Raw genomic sequence first — 20,381 nt, 5'->3', positions numbered from 1 at the left:
TTTTAAAAAAAATTAATCGACATTATTTGGATTTAAAATTATTTTTCCCTTAACTGATTCAGTCAATATTTCATAACTATTTAATGGAAAGCCTCTTTTTATTTTATGTGGAATTTTCTTTTCAACCATTTGAATACATTCTGGAATTGGGCAAACACTGTAACAAAGTGTACATCCAGTACAATCATCAGTAACACATGGAATATGTGTAACTGGATCAAATGTTATTGCTTGATAGCCAGAATCAGCACATGTCATGTAACATTTTCCACAATTAATGCACATATCCTAAAATAAATTATTTTAATAAAATATTTTAATAAACTTACATCATTGATTAAAGCTACTTTCTGTTCTTTATTTGTTAATTCATTATAACTTCCAATCATCTTTAAACTTAGACCAATAATTTCATTTACAGTTGGAATTTTTGATACATTTTCACAATTATTTCGTGTTGTATAATCTTCACTTTTTTTTTCAGTTAAATTTTGATTCATAATAACTTTTCTCTCAAGTTTTTTCTTTTCATCTTTAAACATTCCAAAATTTGGTAATTTTGTATTCTCAATAAGAACTTTTTTTCCCATTTGATGATTAAAAACTGGTGGACTTTGGCCATCCCAACCGTTATTTTTAAGTTTTTCAACAGAATTAAGATATAATAATGCTTTCAAACCGGTAATATAATCACCAATAACTGTAAAATCTTGATTTTGAACACTAGAACATATTTGTACAACACTAGCACCTGCATATAAAAATTGAATTGCAGCATCAGCACTATCAATACCACCTGTAGCAAGAATTGGAAATCCTGGAATTGCATTTGCAATGGCAGATACAGCACGTAATGCAATTGGTCTAATGGCATTACCACTCATACCACCATATGTTGTTCTTTTATCACTACCAACAGCTGGCCATGGAGAACCATCTCCAGATTTTAAACTCATTAAACCAGAAACTGTATTAGTTGCTGTTACTCCATCAGCACCACCATCTTTAGCAGCTTGAGCAATTTTTCTAACATCAGTAATATTTGGAGTCATTTTTGCAAAAAATGGTATTGTAGTAACTTCTCTAACCCATTTACAAATATTTTCAACCATATAAGGATCTTGTCCACAAGCTAATCCCATACCTCTTTCTCCCATACCATGAGGACATGAAAGATTTAATTCTAAAGCATCAGCACCTGCTTTTTCTGAAGCAATAGCTAATTCTTGCCAATCTTCTTTATTAAAAGAACACATAATACTAGCAATAACAATTTTTGTTGGAAAGTCATTCTTTAATTCTTCAATACATTTTAACCAATATGCCATTTTTTTTTCAGAAATAAGTTCAATATTTATAAAACTTCCTTGACCAGGACCATAAATATGTCCAGATGTTGTACCACGAACAATTCTTGGTGAAACATTTGTAACAAGATCTTTATCAAGACCAAAAGTTTTTGTTAAAACAAATCCCCATCCCTGTTCAAAAGCTCTTCTAATCATTGGACCAGAAGTAGTTGGTGGAGCAGAAGCTAAACCAAATGGATTTTCAAATTTAATTCCACATAATGTAACTGATGTATCAACATCATCTATATCTGTATAAAATAGTGGAAGTTTTGGATTTGATGAAATATCATTATTAAATTGTTTTTGTAAATATTGATGTATATTCCATGCTGCTACTTTACCATCATTAACACTTTCAACAGTTGTTTCTGCAATTCCACCAAAATCACCACCAACATATACCCATGGTTCTGATGTTGATTGTGTTTTATGATCAACTTCTGGTGTTCCCCATCTATTTAATTTTATTGGTGATAAAGCTGATATAACATCTTTATCAATAAGTGTTGATCCAAAAGCAGATATAACAATGTCTGCTTTAAGTGTTAAAAGTTGTTCTTCATCTTCATACCATTCTCCAGTTGTTAAATCTTGTTCTGTTTTAGCAAATGTCATTGAATAAATTTTGTCATCTTTCATATTAACTTTTCTTGGAGACATATAAGGCATAAATTCACATTTTTCTTCTTTAGCTGCTTCCATTTCTTCTGGTACAGCTCTAATATCAGTAAAACCTTTTCTAAAAACAACAGTAACTTTAGCTGCACCACATCTTAAAGCTGATGTGGCACAGTCGAATGCTGTATCACCAGCACCAAGAACAATTACTCTTAATCCAACAAAACTTGGTAATGGTGATGATGAACAGGAACACATTCCTGGTTTTGATCCTTTTGCAACAATAGGAAGATAATCTTTTGATGTATAAAATCCATTTTTTATAGTAAGACCTTCAAATATTGGTATACGTTTAGCCTCTGGCATTCCAATACCAATAAATAATGCCTTAACACCTAATTTTTCTTTAATATTACTAACTTTTAAATCTGAAGAATGAAGATATCTTCCATTTACTATTTTAACACCAAGATCTTTCATTAATTGTATTTCAAAATCAACAACATTATATGGTAATCTAAATTGAGGAATTTCTGTTGTTGATAATCCACCAATAATTGAAGGATCAGAATTTTTTTCATATATAGTTATATCTTTATAACCTAATCTTGCTAGAAATGTTGCACATGAAATAGAAGCTGGTCCACAACCAATAAGAGCCACTTTTTGTTCATATGATGGATCATCTTTTGTAGATAATTCAATTTCTGGTGACAATTTTTGTTTAATATTCATTTGCCTAAAAACATCAGTGGCAAATTGTTGAAGACCCCCAATATTTATAGGACCTTCTTCACTGGCAGCAAGATTACATCCACCAACACAAAGATCTGAGGTTGGGCAAATCATACCACAAGTCAAACCAAGAGGATTATCAGAAAAAATTTGTTTTGCTGCACCATAATAATTTTTATTTGATATTGATGTAATAAAAGCTTTGATGTCAAGTGATGTTGGGCAAGATTTTTGACATGGAGCATCAGCACATTTAAGACAACGAGCTGATTCACGAAGTGCAGCTCTTTCAGAAAGTGTTGTATGTTTGATATCACGAAAATCTTTTTCATATGGATTACTACCATCTGTACAACTTTTTGTATTACATCCTTTTGGTGAATTTCTTTTCCAATTTAATTTATTTTTTTTGGTTTCAATTGTTGGTATGGCTTTTGCATGTGTATTTACACGTGGATTAAGTGCAAGAATAGCCTAAAATAAAAATTTTTTTTTTTTATTAAATTTAAAAAATTATTATTACCTCGATATCAGGTGAATCTTGAGAAAATTTTTCAAAATTTTGTGGTGCCATTTAATTACTGAATAATTCTAAATAATTTGGCGTCTAAAATTAACAAATAATACTTTTTTTTTTATCAAAAAATTATTAAATAAAATATATTTATTATAAAATGAATAAATATATAACTTTAAAATAAATTTAACATATTAATATTATAATAATAAATAGTTTAAAGTATATACATAAAAGTTGAACGTAATCAAGAATTATAAAATTTTGTGCAAAAGAAAATTGTATATTAAAACTTTTTACTTAAATATTCATTTTTCATCATAAGAGCATACACATTACGGAAGGATAATTTTTTCTTTAATATTTATTTGTGAAACAGGCAGTGTTGATATCGTTGTTAAAATAAAATTGTCAGTACAAGTTTTCAATCATTTGAAGGAAGATGAACAGAAGGAAAGCGATAAGATAAATAAAAACGTCTATAAGAATTGTTATCTTATCCTAAATAATGAAACACGTGAAGGTAAAATGGTAATTGCAGAAAAGTTTTTTAATAGATGATAAGAGTAATAATGTTTATTTCTATGTGAAAAGTAAAGAAGATAATATTTTTAATAGTTATAAAGAAAATTGTCATTGATAATTTATTTAATCAAATAGCCTTGGTCTTTCATTTCATAATTAAAAGTTAATTTTCGCCAAAAAAAAGTTTTTACATTATGTTGTAATTAATTTGTTTAATTAATAATATTAAAAAAAAAATTTAAAAACTGTAATGATTTAAATAAATTTATATATCAACAATATTGATTAACTTTTTTCAATTTTTAAATAATTATATTTGTTTATTTTATTTTTTTTTTTTTAAATTTATTAAATTTGTTTTCAAAAAATTAATATTTATAATGTTTACTGGATTTGCAAGCTTTAAGTAATAGTATAGATAATCTTTAATAAATAAAATAATCTCATATTTCATATATATAAATTGATAAAAAAAAAATATTTAAAATAATATTAATTTTTGATAATGATTATTAAAAAATGGAAAATATTAGCTATATTTTTGGGAGCTTATTTATTATGTGTGATAGGACAAAATAATTCAACAACATTAACAAATACAGTAATAGTAGAATCAACAACTTCTATAAATTCTAAAATTCATATTAATTGTCCATTTCATACAAATTATTGGTTTAAAACTTCTAACAATACTACATCAATATTTTCATCTCTTATAAATGGTTTATTAACAACAATGGATACAATTGCTTCTCCACTTTGTTTAGCATATTGTTATATAACTTCACTTTATGGTAAATAATTTAAAATATTTTATAAATTTTTATTTTTAGATTCTTTTTCGAATATTCCAAAAAATTAATTATATTAATTATTAGTGATTAATTTTTATTATCAATTAAATGTACAAAATGACAATTTTTATATTAAATAAAAATTTATAAAAAAAAAATGTTTTTGTTAAATTTTTAATATAATATATGATATGATTGCAATTTCATTATTACATTATACCACAATATTTTTCTGGTTTAACCTTTAATGGTAATGCCAGACTTGTCAATTGTCCAGTGCTTTTGTAAGACTTTAAAAAATCTAGTTGTCTTTGATTAAAAGCTCCCCTTCTTTTTTGTCTAATTGTTAAAATTGTTTCTTCATAACCAACTCCTGCTTCCATTAATGCAATAGCAACTAATACAGGTGCTCTACCAAGACCAGCTACACAATGAATTGCTATACATGCTGGTAATTTTCCTTCATTTTTACAATCATTATCTTCTTGATTTATTGGAAGTGATGAATGAAGATTTTTAAAAGTTCTTTTAACAAGATCAATCCATTTAGCAATCACATCTGGTGGTGGTGGTGCACCATCTGGATATTCCCAATTTATAACAGATATACCATGTGAAGTTAAAGGAAAAATTGGATATGTTTGTTCACAAACTCTTACAATAATCTTTGCTCCATAATACTCTAATTCCTATAATAAATAAAAAAAAATTACAATATATATATATATTTTTTTTTTCTATATAATAAATTTAAAGTTGTTTTTTGATGTTTGCTATATTGAAGATGTTATATAAAGATTAAATATTAATAAACAATTAAACAAAGTTATCTTATCACGTGATAAGAAAAAAAAAATGTTTTAAAAATTTATTATGTTATTAATAAAAAAAAAAGCAACCTTTGATTTATGAGAAAAAAAAAAAATTTTTTTAATTTTTAATACTTACTCTTATAAATGTATCCATATTTTGTTCATTTGGTCGATCAGTGATTAAAAAATTCATTTGGCCATATTGAATTAAACTACTAGTTGGTATAATAAATTGACATAATTGAGTTGAAGATGATGGTGAAATACTTTTTGGTGGTATCATTACTAAAGTATCAGATCCCATAATTGTTTAACTTCTTTTTTACTATATATATATATGTATTTTAATAAATGTTGTAAATTATAATTTATAAAAATACCATTTGTTATTTATTGAAATGAAAGGTCTTTTGGAAAATAACAAGTTTTAATTGTAATATTACTATATATGAATTCTATCACATATAAAGAGTTTGATTGTAGTTAAAATATAAATATATTACTTTTAAATGTGAATATTATAGATGTAAGTCTTTTTAATATAGTTTGTGTTGTATTTGTCACGTTTATTTCTACAACTGTGCACTAAACTTTAACAATAGGTGATTTTTGTTGGTAATAATATATGAAACATGTGACAGACTGATTTTAATTTACACATGGAAATATTAATTTGTTTTCATTTATTTCAATATTCCAGTAATATGAAATGGTTTTTAATAATATTGTGATCAAAAGTTTTTTCTTTTTCTTCCTAAATTTGTTATAAAAAAAATTGTTTATATCATTTTTTTTAAATTATATTTTTACCTTAAAATTAATAAAATATTTCTTTCGTTATACAAAAATTACAAATCTTATGATAAGGAAACTCTTCAACATTTGTGTTGTCCCTTACAATATTCAGATTTGTAGTAAGAATTTCTGTAAAAAAAAAAAATTCATTAAAAATATTAATTACTATATAAAAATTTTTAAAGTAACATAAACATGTTTTTTTTTATTTATAATAAAATTCCTTCAATGCATTATTATAAAAAAAATATATATATAATTTGATAGGAATATTACTATACCCAATATCATGTGCATTTCATATATTAGACAATAGAAATTTTTGTAAACATATAAATTTTATTTTTTTTTTTTTCCAAAAAAAAAAAACTTTATTAAGCTTTAACAAAAAGCATGAGTATATAAATTATTTGGTAAAAAAAAAATGTTTTAATAAGTTAGTATTAATAGAGACAATGACGTCAATGAATGTTCATTTTTTTTTTTATAATAAAAACATATATAATGATTAATTGCGCATTTACTTTAATAAACAAAGACCAATTGTTATATTTTAAAATATTATAAAGCATTTTTATAATTAAAAAAAAAAGAAAACATACCTCCTCATAGATATTGAAAAATCAAAGGCTTGGACCATTAGAAATATAATAATATTTTAGTAATAATTCTTGAAAATAATAAAAAAAGAAAAAAAGAGAAAAATATAGCAGTTTAACTAAAAAAATAGAATACTTTAATTATTTATGAATTAAAATTAAAGACAAATAAAAAAAAATATAAGTATATTTATATATATAATTTTTAGTTATCTACTAAACTATGAATTTAAATAGCATATATATTTTATATACTATTTATCAGACATTCATCTATATTTATTTTTAATAAGATTATTAAATTTTTTTTTTTTTTACTATAAAATAAAATTTATATTAATACTTTTTTTATTAATTTTAATAATACAAAAATAATATATAAAAAAAAACAAAGAATGAAATAATTTATTAATATAAATTTTAGAATGTTAATAATACAATTATATAGAAAAGTCGATATTATATACTTTTATTAACTATCAAACTAAACTTTTTGTATACACATATGCTTAAAGCCTTATCTTTTGTTAATATCTCTTTAGCTTTAACCAATACAAATGTATAATAGAAATGAAAAAAGATTGCTCAAAATGAGAGTGTTAATATTTGTATATCTCATTTTATATATTACTACAAAAAAAAAAGAGAATGGAATAACTTCTAAATAAACTTAAGAATGTATTTTAAAAAACATTAATTATTACATTGATATATCATTTCAATAAATAATATTATTAAATTAATTTTAAATTCAATTGTTTTTTGATTAGAAATATAAAATAATGTTTAGTATTATTTTATAATATAAAATTTTTTTTTAAATAAATAATTATGTTTAGATGATAATTATAAAATTCTTATTTTAAATTAAAAATAGCTAATAATTAAAATTTTATTGTAAAAGTTATTTAAAAATTTCTATAATATTATTTAGTTAAAATATTTTAAAAACGTTAAAAACAAATATAGATTTTTTTATAAAAAAAATAAATGAAAATATTTTTCAATCAAATTTATAATTCTAATAATATAAATATATATATATATATTTTTAAGAAAAAATATTTTTAATGTATGTAATAGATAGTTTTATTTAGAAAAGAAAAATACATATATATACAAATTTTTAAATAACTAAAACGATAAAATGGTAACACGTTAAAATAAAGATTTTGTATTTACATTTTATTCTATATTACACATCAAATATTCTTAATTTCAGATGTTTTATGGTTGTCGTTTTGATAAAAAGAATACTTGTTTTTATTTAAGTATCATTAAAACATATTGATATATAGATTATAGACGATAAAAAAAATACATTAAAATTTTTTTTTTTCTACGAAAATTTTGCTTTTTGCCTTAAATGCAAGTTTATTTTAAATAAAAATATAAAATTATTTATTGTTCTTATCATAAACTTTATGTTTATATTTTACTTTTCTTTCTTTTTCATTTCATTGTAAAAATAACAGGTTAAACTATATCGAAAAATTTAATTTATCTTATTATGGTAATGTATTTACATAAATAAATAGATAATAAAGTAATGATTTTCTTATCAAATGTAATTATTTTATTACTATAAAAATAGATCGATTAATTTAGAATGATTAATAATCGTAATAAAGGACATTATGATTGATAAACTTATAATATAAAATGTATAAAATAATATCATTTCTTAATAAAAAAATCATTATAAGTTTATCATGGAAAATACTCAATTAAATACTACTTTTGATGTGATAGTTATTGGAGCTGGTATAATGGGCAGTTGTTCTGCTTATCAAGCAGCTAAAAATGGAAAAAAAGTGTTGTTGGTTGAACAAGTAAGTATTTTTTATTAACATTTTAAAAAAAAAAAACAATAAATTATATAATATAAAATTACAGTTTTCTTTATATAATAATTATGGTAGCTCTCATGGTGCATCAAGAATTATAAGACTTTGCCATACAGATAATATATATATTAATATGGCAAAAAAAAGTTATGAATTATGGGATGAAATGATGACGTTAGATGGAAGCCATGAAAAATTATATACATCATGTGGGTTACTATGGTTAGGAGATAAAAATGATACTTATAAAAGAGGAAAATTACTTGAATCTATAAATGCTGAATATGAGATATTATCAGGAATTGATATTAAAAAAAGATATAAACATTTACATTATGATAATGATGAATGGTATGGCATTTTAGATAAGAAAGGTGGTGTAATATATGCTGAGAAATGTCTTAAAGCAGCAATAAGATTAATTAAAAAATTTAATGGACAAATTAAAGAGAATTGTAAAATAGTAGAAATAATTCCAGGAAATATAATAAGGTTAATAACTAAAGATAGAGAAATTTTAGAGTGTAAAAATTTAATTGTAACTGTTGGTGGTTGGTTAAATAACCTTTTACCAGAAATAAAAATTAAAGTTTCACCAACACTTGTCTCTGTCAATTTTTGGAAAATTAAAAAAGAATATGAACATTTATTTGAAAAATATTTTCTTCCTGAAAATAATTCACCAACAACAATAATTTCTAGAGAAAATGAACATCTTTTTATGATTCCTGGGTCTGACTTTAAAAATATGGTAAAAATTGGAGTTCATTGTGGTGAAAAATTTGATATAAATTCACCTTACTCAGATAGACAGATACCTAGTTGGATGGCAGATGAAGCTAGTAAACATATAACTAAACATATTCCATTTATAGACTCAACAAAACCAGAAAAAATTGTATCCTGTGTTTATCAAGTAAGTAATTTATGTTTTATTATTGAAAGGTAAAAAAATTTATAATTTTTTTTTCTCTATTTTTAGATGACTGATGACGTTAATTTCATTCTTGATAAACATCCTATCCATAAAAATATAGTAATTGGATCTGGTTTTTCGGGAACAGGATTTAAATTTGGTTCTGTTGTAGGAGAAATTTTAAATCAACTTATTGATGGAAAAGAAATTAAATGTTGTGATATGGAAAATTTTAGTATTAAAAGAGTAATCTCTCCCGGGACAAAGTGTATATTATAAACATTTATATATTACTTTATAGATAATATTCTACCAACCCAACTGTGATAAGATAAAATAAATACTTAATTTAAATTATTTTTAAATTCTAGGTATAAAGACCAAGTGATGTATAATGCTCTAGGAGCACTTACTGATATATACTCCGTGATAACATTCGTCACTACCACTGATGGTCTTATGATATATGAGGTCATTTAATTTCTTTAGGTTCAATTTACTATAATATATTCATCTTTTTTATCATTAGATATATAAAAATTGTTGATGTTGTTTAGAGTTATACACATATATACATCATTAATTATGCAAGTAGAGGAAACTAACAAAACATATTTAACGATACATAAAGATGTTAATCAGTAACTATATTGAGACATTACTTTTCATAGAATTAATAAAAATATCACGCTAAATTTTTAAATATTAAAATAAAAATTGTACAATTTTAAAAAAAAAAAAAAGAAAAAATTTATAAAAGATTCTATATGAAATATAAAGTATAAAAATATTAATGAAACCGGTTGTAGATAATTAAAAAAATATATATATTATTACTTTGTCAGTGAAATGAAAAATTATTTTGTTTTATTAAATAGCATAAAATTAACATATAAACATCTTGACTAGTTAAACTATTAAAAAAGAATACTAATATATATATTATAAAAAAAAATGAATAGTTAAATATTATCAAATTATTACTTTTTTTTTTGTTATAAAAAAATTTAATAATTTAAAATAATTTGATATTATTAAGTAAACTATTTAATTATATATATATTATCATTTAATATTTTGTTTTGTTTTTATTATTATTATTATTTTGAAATAGTTAAATTATATTATTTATTTATGTGAAGATGGATATTGAACAGAATCATACCAAGCATAACCACCATTATTATTTGGAGTATGTGATGGTGGGTAACTTTTTCTTAATGATATAGGATAATTAGTTAAAGAAGGATTAGGTAATGGAGATGCTGGTGAAACAGGAAATTCCTCAATCTCTGCCCACGCAAATCCATTTGGTGTTTCATGATGCCACTTTTTAATATATGGATAGTCACAACGTGATGCCCATTGACACCATGGTGTAGTTGTAGTTGTTGTAGTTGTAGTAGTTGTTGTTGTAGTTGATGTTCTAGCTGGTGGTAATAAATTTGATTGTAATAAATTTCCAACAACTTGATCTGGAATTCCATCATAATCTGTATAATCACCTGAAGATAAAGTTTTTTGACTACAAGAGACAGCTGAAAATAATTGATAATTTCCATTTATTAATAAATTCCATCCATTTATTGTACAATAAATAGTTAATGCTGCTGAATTAACTCCTTGAACAGATGTTACAATTTGATTTCCATTATAAAATACTAATAAAACATTTTCAGTAATTGTTCCTATACCTTTAGAACATATTATTTGAGCAGACCTGGGACAATTTCCTGATGATACTCTTCTTAATGTTGAACATTCATCTAAATTTGAACCAACACTTTCTATTATTGGTTTAACTCTTGGTGGATTTGTTTTACTTATTGGTGTACAACAAGCTAAAATTATCTTTTTTTTAACACAATTTATTTATTATGTTAACATACGTAAAGTAGTTGTTGTAGTGGTAGTAGTAGTTGTTGTTGTTGTAGTTGTAGTTTTTGGAAAATAAGGTATTGGAGGAGGTAATGGTGGTAATGGTGGTATAGGTGGATTAGGTGGAATAGGTGGAATAGGTGTTGGTGGAGGTTTTGGAGGTTCTCTTGTTCTTAAACAAGATTCATTAAAATTAAAAAAAATTTTTAAGCATATTAGAATTGTAAAGAAAAACATATTATATAATACTATTATTATAATAATTTATATTTTAAAATATAATATTAAAAAAAAAATAGGGTAGTTGTTTTGACCTGGTTATAAAACATACTTTATTAATATTTTATGGTACAAGAAGGTTAATTAATATAGCTGACATAATTAAGTTAAAAAAAATTTATCACTGTGTAACATTGGTAATAGGATTAATATTAAAATTTACTTATTATTATTAAAAGAAAATAAAAAAAATGGTTATAAACAAATTTTTACATAAAAAAAATAATATAAAAATAAATAATTATTGTAACGACATTAATATATAATTATAATATGAAAAGCGTTATTAGTAACGTAAAAAATAAAATAAAAAAAGGTGCTGTAAATAAAGTTCTTAAAAATAATGTTATTGATTCAAAAAATACAGATCAAATTCTTGATGTTATTGATAAAACAAAAAAAAATTCTTCTGGAAGTGAAACAGAAGATAACACAGATTCATCATTAGATGTAACAACATCTGAGAAAGATTATAGTGTTGCTTCAACATGTAATCCTAATGATTCAATTGGTGATAGTGAACATTCAACAGTTTGTGATTCTTTTTTATTATTTAAAATTTGAATATTAATTTCAGGGTGATAGTAGTACAAATTCTTTAACTGGTTCTGAATGGGACACGTCAACAATAAGTTCTTCAGACTCTGATTATGGAAATAAAGAGAGAAATAAGTTAAAAAATAAAAAAAGAAAAAATTTAGCAACAGAAACAATAAATCAAGATAATCAGTATGATGTGTTTGCTGAAAATCCAACCATACAACATAATTTTTTTGTACTTGTTCGTGTAATTGAGGCAAAAGATTTAGCTAATGAAGATATTGATCCAGTTGTAAAAGTTATATTAGATGGAAAAAATAGGAAAACAAATATTTTTAGGAGAACTAATTCTCCAGTATTTAATCAAACATTTACATTTAAGTTAAAAGTTAATTTAGAACAGTTAACTTCAAAGAATATTGACTTTTCTTTGTACTGTGCTAAAAAATTTTTTAAAGATTCTGCTATTGGTTCATTTAAGTTGAATCTTGGTTTAGTATATAGACAAAAAGATCATGTCTTAAGACAAAAATGGTTATCATTATCTTCACCTAAATTAGATGAAGATGATGGTGAAGCATCTGATGTATGTGGATTTTTAAAAGTTTCTGTCTCTGTATATCATGAAAATCAAACACCACCTAGTTTAACAGGTAAAGATAAAGGAAATGAAAATGAAGTTTTACAGTCTGGTCAAAATTTGAATCATCACATAAGAGTTAGATTATTTAAATTATGCCAATTAGCAGATTTTATAAGATATCCAGGTAAAAACTCAAAACAACCTGGAGAATTAGGTATAGAAGTTAAAATTGGTAAAAAAATAATTCAAAGTGAATATGTTGTTGCAGAAAATAATTCTATAGATTTTAATGAAGAATTATTAATTCCTATTTCTTGGCCATCAGTTGTTAATGAAATACGCTTTCGAGTTATAATGAAAAGAAAAAAATGGAGGAAACGTGTCCTTTTAACAGCATCCATTTTAATGAATGATATATGTAAATGTGGTCTTAAAGGATTTTTACCAACTTTTGGTCCATCATACATATCCTTTTATGGGCCTGATAAAATTAATAGTACATTATCAATATTTGATATTAAAGATATTAGCCAAGGTAAAATTGAAGGGACACTTTTTTGTGGTAGACTTTTTTTAGAAATACAAACATTTGAAGAATATTTAAAAAGTTCTACTTCTACATTTCTTCCTAATTTAGTTGTATCAAATACAAAAGTATATCAAAACTATGTTTCATATGTTCTTTTTGTATCTTTTTATGCTGTCAATCAAATGCACCCTGATTTTAAAGATAAATTAATTCATTTTACAGTTTCTATTGGAGAGTATGGAAATGATGCTTATAATTCAATACCAAATAATTCTAATACAACACTTCCTGTTCAACCTATGTATGATGGTATTCAATATTATTCTATGCCATGGGGAAATTATAAACCAATTTGTGAATTACCATGTATATTTGAAGATGTTGGTTACAGAATTATTGAATCAAATCTTCTATCAACTATTCACCAATATATTTTAACTTTTCGTAGTAAACTTCAAATGATAATTCGATCAAACCCTGATAATTCATTACTTGCTGATAAAACATTAGAATGTATACATGAAGTGACAGAAGCTTTAAATTTTTTAAATGATTGGAATAGAAATACTGTAATAAAAAATATTGGTTTAAAAATGACAACTTTAGATTTAAATCAACAAGAATCTCGATTTGCTAATCTTCAAGCTCTTGTTAAAGAATTTGATTTTTTTAAAAATGATAAAAGTGATATTGATGATTTAGGTGAACTTTGTATAAATCTTTTATCATGTTGTGCTGATAAATTTAAAAAACTTATGAGAGATGTACAAATATCAATACCAGATGTTGTTATAACAATGTATTGTAATTATAAATCAATTGGTTTCATAAAATTACCTATATGTGATATGTTTTTTAGTAGTTCTAAAGAAACAACAGGTAATGGTAATTCTATTGGTAAAATTAAACCATATTTAATGAAAAGAATTAATCAAAAAAAAACTAAATATAAAGAAGATGATATTCCTTGTGTAATTCATTTAAAAACTTTTTTTGGTTATGAAAAAGTAAGAAATAATTTTGAAAAAATATTACAACCTGGAGAGTTACGTTATTATGTAGAATATTTTGAAAATCAACAAAGAAAAATATTTAGTGATGAATGGAGTCAAACAAAAAAAAATCCTTTTGGTACAACTGATGTAACAGGTAAAATTCCTATATATGAAGATAGTATTTTACCACCATCTGGTTGGAATTTTAAAGGTAAATGGGAAGTTAAAAGATGTCATGATATATGGATTGGAGCAGATGTTGGACATAATAAATTTGAAGATGAAATGTTTGAAAATCAAAAAAAAGTAGAAAAAGAATGGGAATTTTATGGTTTTACAGATTTTTATGGTAATGATATTGATCCTGAATGTATTAATAAACCTCCAAAAGGATGGAAATATGAAGAAAATTGGAAAGTTGATAAATTTTGTCCTGGTGATATGCATGGTTGGTGTTATTCAATGGCTCCAGATTTATGGAGTAGACCTAATGAATGTGATATTAATGAAAAATTTACACATCTTTATAAAAGAAGAAGATTAATAAGAAGAAGAGTTTTAATTGTTGATTCAAAAAGAGATAAAGCTGAAGAATTATTATCATTTAAAGAAAAACTTTCTGAATCTGGTTGGGAATATGCCAAAAAATTTGGTGACATATTACATGTTCTTTGTAGTAGTTCTGATCGTTTTAGAAGAAGAAGATATATAAGAGAGATGGTTAGAAAAAATCCAAATGCTAATTTAGAAATTCTTGTTAATAATAATAATACTGATATTAGTAATAATGTTGTTGGTGCAAGAATTTATGAAATTCATAGTACATGTAACATTTACCAACTTCGTGTATATATTTTATGGGGACGTGAACTTTTAAATAATGCTAAAAATGTTAATTCAGTATTTGTAAGAGTAACATATATTCATAAATCACAAGAAACAATACATACACAAAATTGTTTAAATCCAATTTGGACTGAAACATTAATTTTTGAAAAAATTTTAATTCCTGGTAGTGTAAATTCAATGATGTCTAATCCTCCTATTCTTCTAGTTGAAATTATTGGAAGAGCATCTAATGAGGTAGAAATATTTTTAGGACGTTTTAATATTAAACCAAATTTTATATTAAAACTTCATCAAAATATAACAAAACTTAATTGGCATGCTTTAGAATTACCAGGTAATGAATTTCATGGAAGTTTATTATTAGGTGCAGATTTAATAATGCTTGATAAAAAAAATACTACTTGTTTTATTGATTTTCCTCCATTAAAAAAACTATATGAAGATCGTTATGATATACCTTCATATATAATGCCAACATTTACAAAATATAATGTTCAAATGTTATGTTGGGGAGTTAGAAATTTAGCTAAACATAAAATGTTATCTGTAAAAAAACCTTTTGTTGAAGTTTCTATTGGTGATGTAATGGATAGTACAAATATTATAGAAGGAATTAAAAAAAATCCTAATTTTACTAAACAATTGATATATTTTCAAGAAATTATTCTTCCAGAAAAATTATATTTTGCTCCACCAATAATGTTAACATTAAAGGATAAAAGAATTTTTGGATCAAAACCTATTGTTGGAATATCTTTAATACAAAATTTTAATAAATTTGAAATTAAACCAGGTTCTATGAGAGAAAAAATTGAGGAACATTTATGGGAAAAGTATGATAAAGTTATTAGTTTAGAACTTCAAGAATATGAAAAAATGTTATCAATTTTAAATATTGAGAAAGTTGATGAATCAAATTTTGTAAATAATATACGTGTTGATTGGTGGTCTAAATATTATTTTTCTATTAATGAAAATGATAAATGTAAAGGATATAAAGATACAGGATTAGAAAGTTTAAATGTATATCAGCAAGCATTAGAAGATTCAGATGATTTTAAAGGTTTTACTGATTTTCTTCAAACATTTAAATTTAAAAAAATTCAAAAAAGTAATACATATATACAGAAAGAACAAGTTAAAGGAGAATTAAAAGGTAAATTAATAATTTCAAAATGTTTGAAAGGAGAAAAAAATAATTATGTTGATTTGGATAGTATACCGGGAATAGAATTTCAGAAACCAGAAAAATGTCTTATTCGTGTATATGTTGTTAGAGCTCATCAACTTGTAAGTAACCGTGGTCATGATACTTGTGATTCATATATATCAATAAGATGTGGTAATTCTAAAAAAATTTCATTGAAAAAAGAGTATATATCTGATACAACAGATCCAATTTTTGGACAAGTTTTTGAAACAGAGATTTGTATACCACAAGAAAAAGATCTTCAAATTACGGTAATGGATAATAGAAGATTTTCATTTGATGAAGAAATAGGAAGTACAACAATTGATTTAGAAAATCGACTTTTAACTAAATACCGTGCTACAATTGGTTTATGTAAAAATTTTAATATTTTTGGTCCAAATATCTGGAGAGATCAAATAACTCCTTTAGAAATACTTAAAAAATATTTAAATAAGATGTGTTTAGAAGTACCAGAATTAATCCAAGATTCTAAAAAAGGTTTTGGAATGAAATTACTTGGACAAACATTTTATTTAAAAGAGGAAGAAACAAAAAATAAATTAACAAGTCAATTTGTTGGAAGTCCTTATCAAAGATTAGCTTTAATAGTATTACATCGTATTGGTTTAGTACCAGAACATATTGAAACAAGACCATTATATAACTCTGTTAATAAAACAATAGAATGTGGTAAACTTGAATTATTTGTTGATATTTTTCCTACAAGTTTTGGTACAATTCCACCCCAAATAAATATAAGTAAAAGAATTCCAGATAAAATGCAATTAAGAATTGCTATATTTGGAACTAGACATGTTTTGTTAACTAAAAAAGTTGCTGGACAATTTGTATGTTTATATAATTTATTTTTTATTTTTTTTATCACAATACTTTAGTCTACAGATATGTATATAAAATGTTTATTAAATGGAACAGAAAAAGCTGTTTCAACAGATGTTCATTACAATGTTAAAAATGGACGTGGAAGTTTTAATTGGAGATTTGTATTTGATATAAATTATAATGTTTGGGAAGAGGTATTAGTTTTTTATAAAAGAAAAAGATTATTTAGAAAAAAATCTGAATTTACAACTGAACCATATTTAATATTAGAAATATGTGATAATAAAAGATTCAAAAAAGATTCAGTTATTGGAAAATGTAAAATTGACTTACTTAATATTGAAAAAGGTACATTAGATCTAAATGATTTTTATGATGAAAATGATGAATATAATATGGAAAAGAAAAAATCATGTTTTTCAAGAATTTGTTGTGACTGTTCTGGTGGATGTTGTTGTAAGAAAAAAAATAAAAAGTTATATGGCTATAGAAGAGCACCAAGATACGTTGAAGTTCCACATACTGGACCAATTGTTAGTATAATGGAAAAGCAAAGTATTAGAGGATGGTGGCCATTTATTTCAGAAAATGTTCCAGATAAATTTGTAGGTTATTAAAATTTATGTATTTTGTCACTAAAACATTATTTAGAGAAATAATTCAATTGGTCATAGGAAAAAATTTGATACAGTTGTTGATTCAGATGATGGTTACAGTATTCTTAGGGATAATACAAAAAAAGGAGAATTTATAAAAATAAAAGATAATGGAACTGAGAAACCAAAATATGTAACAGGGTTTTTAGAAATGGATATAAGTATAATATCATCTGAAGAAGGAAAAAAGAATCCAGTTGGAAAAGGAAGAAAAAAACCAAATCACAGTCCATTTCTTCCAGATAGAATTCGTGGAAAATGTGACAGCTTTTTTCTCCTAAATAGAATAAAAGTTTACTGTAGCAAGTTATGCAGTAAAAAAATTTTTTGGTCGTGTTGTTGTTGTTTAATATGCATTTTATTATTAATTGGTTTTATATTAGCTTTGGCAGAACTTCCAAGCATTTTAGCTAAAAAAATAGTTTAATAAAAATCTTTATTAATTGTTATTTTTTTTATAAAGTTAACGTATCATATAATAAATAAAAATATAGAAATCCAACTTTTATTATTTTATATTTAATGTATTTTAAATTATTTTTAGAAAATTTATGAAAACTAAAATTTTTTGTTTACTTATTGACAATAGAAGTAATATTTTAAAAAAGTGATAACAAAGGATAAGTGAATATCCAATTTCAACAAATACTTTAAAAATAAATTTTTTTAGCTTAATTTCATAGTAAGCTACGTAGTATAATATTTTTGTAAAATTAATTATTATACATACGTATAATTTTTTTAAAAAATACAATGTTAATTTAATAAAATTGTTTTTAATAAGAAAAAACTTTTTTTTCAAAAATTGAATATGCTACTATATTCATTCGATAGCCCCTGAAACGGCATGAATTTTGAATATAATCAACAATATTCGAAAATTGAAACTTCAGGGGTTATAAGGATTCAAAGTTGAAAGGCGAAATGTTGAAATATTTTTTTAAAATCTCGATTTTTATGATAATATTGTAAATTTTAAAAATAATACTTTATTCTAGATCAATTTTTTACGAGAAATTCATTAAGCCTATTCACATCTTCATAGGACTCCAAGAAATGAAGATATGATAAGAAATATGCTTGAAAAAAAAGTTTTAAGAATCTTGTGATAACTCAAGTTAATGAAGTCACAGAACCATAAAACCAGATGCGCTGTGCTTCTTTCGTAATTTAAGGTGTACCGTACGTTAAAAAAATTTTAAAATTTTCAACCGTTTTTGAAATACTATGCTTGGTACTTTTTCGCGCGTAATTCATTGTAATCATTTTTTTATATCTCAATAGTGGTTAAAGGTATAAAAATATTTTGAAGGTAGACCCCACTTGAAAACTCATTTGATGACGATTGCAAAAATCTGTTTGCATTTATCTTAATTTTGAAGCGAGATATTACCGAGGGCGAAAATTTTTCTAAAATATTCATTGTTCCCGACTTTTTAGTATCTCATCAAATACTTATCCTATGAAGATGGGACTAGTTTCATTCGATTTATATTCAAAATTAGGTCTAGAATATTAATTTTCGTATCTATAACATTATTATTTTTAGAGATATGAAAATTGGCTGAAAATTTTTTAGATCACCTACTATACCTTAAAAATTATAATAAAAAAAAAAAACTTTTTTATAAATTTGAATATGCTACTGTAGTTATTCGGTAGCTTTTGAAATGGGATGAATTTTCAATAAAATTAACAATAGCTTAATTTTAAAGTTACGTATGTATTAGAAATTTTTTTTGAAAATTTGAATATTAAATATACATATAATTTTGCATATTTATGTAAAAAAATTTTTTATTTTTTTATCAACTATCAAATGCTCCATTTACTTTATATTTAATTAAACTTTTTAAAACCTTCAAATACTTTATTTATTTTAATTTATATTAATTAAATACGTCAGTGGTTCCATAAGATATTCCAAAATTTACTATAATTCTTTTTTAACTTCAAAGCTTTTTTTTCATTCTTGAAATTTCTATGCATATTAAAATAAAATTTGTTCATTTTTAAAGTTTTATGTGTATTAAAATAAAAGTTTAAAAATAAGAAGATTTTTTAATCTTAATTTTAAAAAATTATCTCTCTTTTATAAATTGTTGAAATTATTATCAAATTAATCTCAACATTATAAAAACGCGAGGAAAGCAGCGCGTTTAGTTAATAAGAAAGCACGTGCGAAACACGCGCTTGTTTTAATATTAAAACTTAAAATTATAAAAGAATCAATTTATTTACAAACTTTTATCAAAATTTTCAATGATATAATTTTTATATATTATTATATAAAATAATTTTGCTTAAATATTAAAATCTACTAATATTTTTATTATGTACTTTTTTTTTATAAATTATTGATAAAAAAATAATTACTTAAAAAGTGAGATTTACAAGTAGAATTTCTTGAAAGATAATAAGCTATCAGTTCTATTTTTCTTAAATAATTGTTTAATTTTTTATCAATTTGACATTAATTTCTAGTAAAATTATTTGTAAAACTAGAATGTTATAATTTTAGGAAATT

The 20,381-nt window shown here is 23.5% G+C and overlaps 6 protein-coding genes across 6 annotated transcripts; 3 read left to right on the top strand and 3 right to left on the bottom strand.

The window, feature by feature from the left end:
- Positions 1 to 12: 12 nt before the first annotated feature.
- SRAE_2000356400 (Dihydroorotate dehydrogenase domain and Alpha-helical ferredoxin domain and Dihydroorotate dehydrogenase, class 1/ 2 family and Aldolase-type TIM barrel domain and 4Fe-4S ferredoxin-type, iron-sulphur binding domain and Pyridine nucleotide-disulphide oxidoreductase, FAD/NAD(P)-binding domain and Dihydroprymidine dehydrogenase domain II-containing protein) lies at positions 13 to 3,279 on the bottom strand (the record flags this gene model as incomplete). The annotated part of the gene is made up of 3 exons (XM_024654771.1): positions 13 to 288; positions 330 to 3,179; positions 3,229 to 3,279. 3 exons carry the CDS (start codon positions 3,277 to 3,279, stop codon positions 13 to 15), a joined length of 3,177 nt encoding a protein of 1,058 aa, XP_024508110.1.
- Positions 3,280 to 4,252: 973 nt separating this feature from the next.
- SRAE_2000356300 (Hypothetical protein) lies at positions 4,253 to 4,609 on the top strand (the record flags this gene model as incomplete). The annotated part of the gene is made up of 2 exons (XM_024654770.1): positions 4,253 to 4,541; positions 4,581 to 4,609. 2 exons carry the CDS (start codon positions 4,253 to 4,255, stop codon positions 4,607 to 4,609), a joined length of 318 nt encoding a protein of 105 aa, XP_024508109.1.
- A 141-nt stretch (positions 4,610 to 4,750) lies between these two features.
- On the bottom strand, positions 4,751 to 5,657 carry SRAE_2000356200 (PRL-1; the record flags this gene model as incomplete). The annotated part of the gene is made up of 2 exons (XM_024654769.1): positions 4,751 to 5,230; positions 5,490 to 5,657. 2 exons carry the CDS (start codon positions 5,655 to 5,657, stop codon positions 4,751 to 4,753), a joined length of 648 nt encoding a protein of 215 aa, XP_024508108.1.
- A 2,802-nt stretch (positions 5,658 to 8,459) lies between these two features.
- SRAE_2000356100 (Peroxisomal sarcosine oxidase) lies at positions 8,460 to 9,789 on the top strand (the record flags this gene model as incomplete). The annotated part of the gene is made up of 3 exons (XM_024654768.1): positions 8,460 to 8,579; positions 8,644 to 9,510; positions 9,577 to 9,789. The coding sequence occupies 3 exons, from the start codon at positions 8,460 to 8,462 to the stop codon at positions 9,787 to 9,789; spliced, it is 1,200 nt and encodes a 399-aa protein (XP_024508107.1).
- Positions 9,790 to 10,638: 849 nt separating this feature from the next.
- On the bottom strand, positions 10,639 to 11,625 carry SRAE_2000356000 (Hypothetical protein; the record flags this gene model as incomplete). The annotated part of the gene is made up of 2 exons (XM_024654767.1): positions 10,639 to 11,351; positions 11,400 to 11,625. The coding sequence occupies 2 exons, from the start codon at positions 11,623 to 11,625 to the stop codon at positions 10,639 to 10,641; spliced, it is 939 nt and encodes a 312-aa protein (XP_024508106.1).
- Positions 11,626 to 11,940: 315 nt separating this feature from the next.
- On the top strand, positions 11,941 to 18,281 carry SRAE_2000355900 (C2 domain and Peroxin/Ferlin domain and Peroxin/Dysferlin domain and Ferlin B-domain and FerIin domain-containing protein; the record flags this gene model as incomplete). Its single annotated transcript, XM_024654766.1, has 4 exons — positions 11,941 to 12,198; positions 12,245 to 17,203; positions 17,252 to 17,803; positions 17,850 to 18,281. The coding sequence occupies 4 exons, from the start codon at positions 11,941 to 11,943 to the stop codon at positions 18,279 to 18,281; spliced, it is 6,201 nt and encodes a 2,066-aa protein (XP_024508105.1).
- Positions 18,282 to 20,381: the final 2,100 nt, after the last annotated feature.

The sequence above is a fragment of the Strongyloides ratti genome, assembly GCF_001040885.1.
Source record: "Strongyloides ratti genome assembly S_ratti_ED321, chromosome : 2".
NCBI lineage: Eukaryota > Metazoa > Nematoda > Chromadorea > Rhabditida > Strongyloididae > Strongyloides > Strongyloides ratti.
Note: the sequence above shows the minus strand (reverse complement) of the source record. Positions and strands in the feature narration are given on the sequence as shown.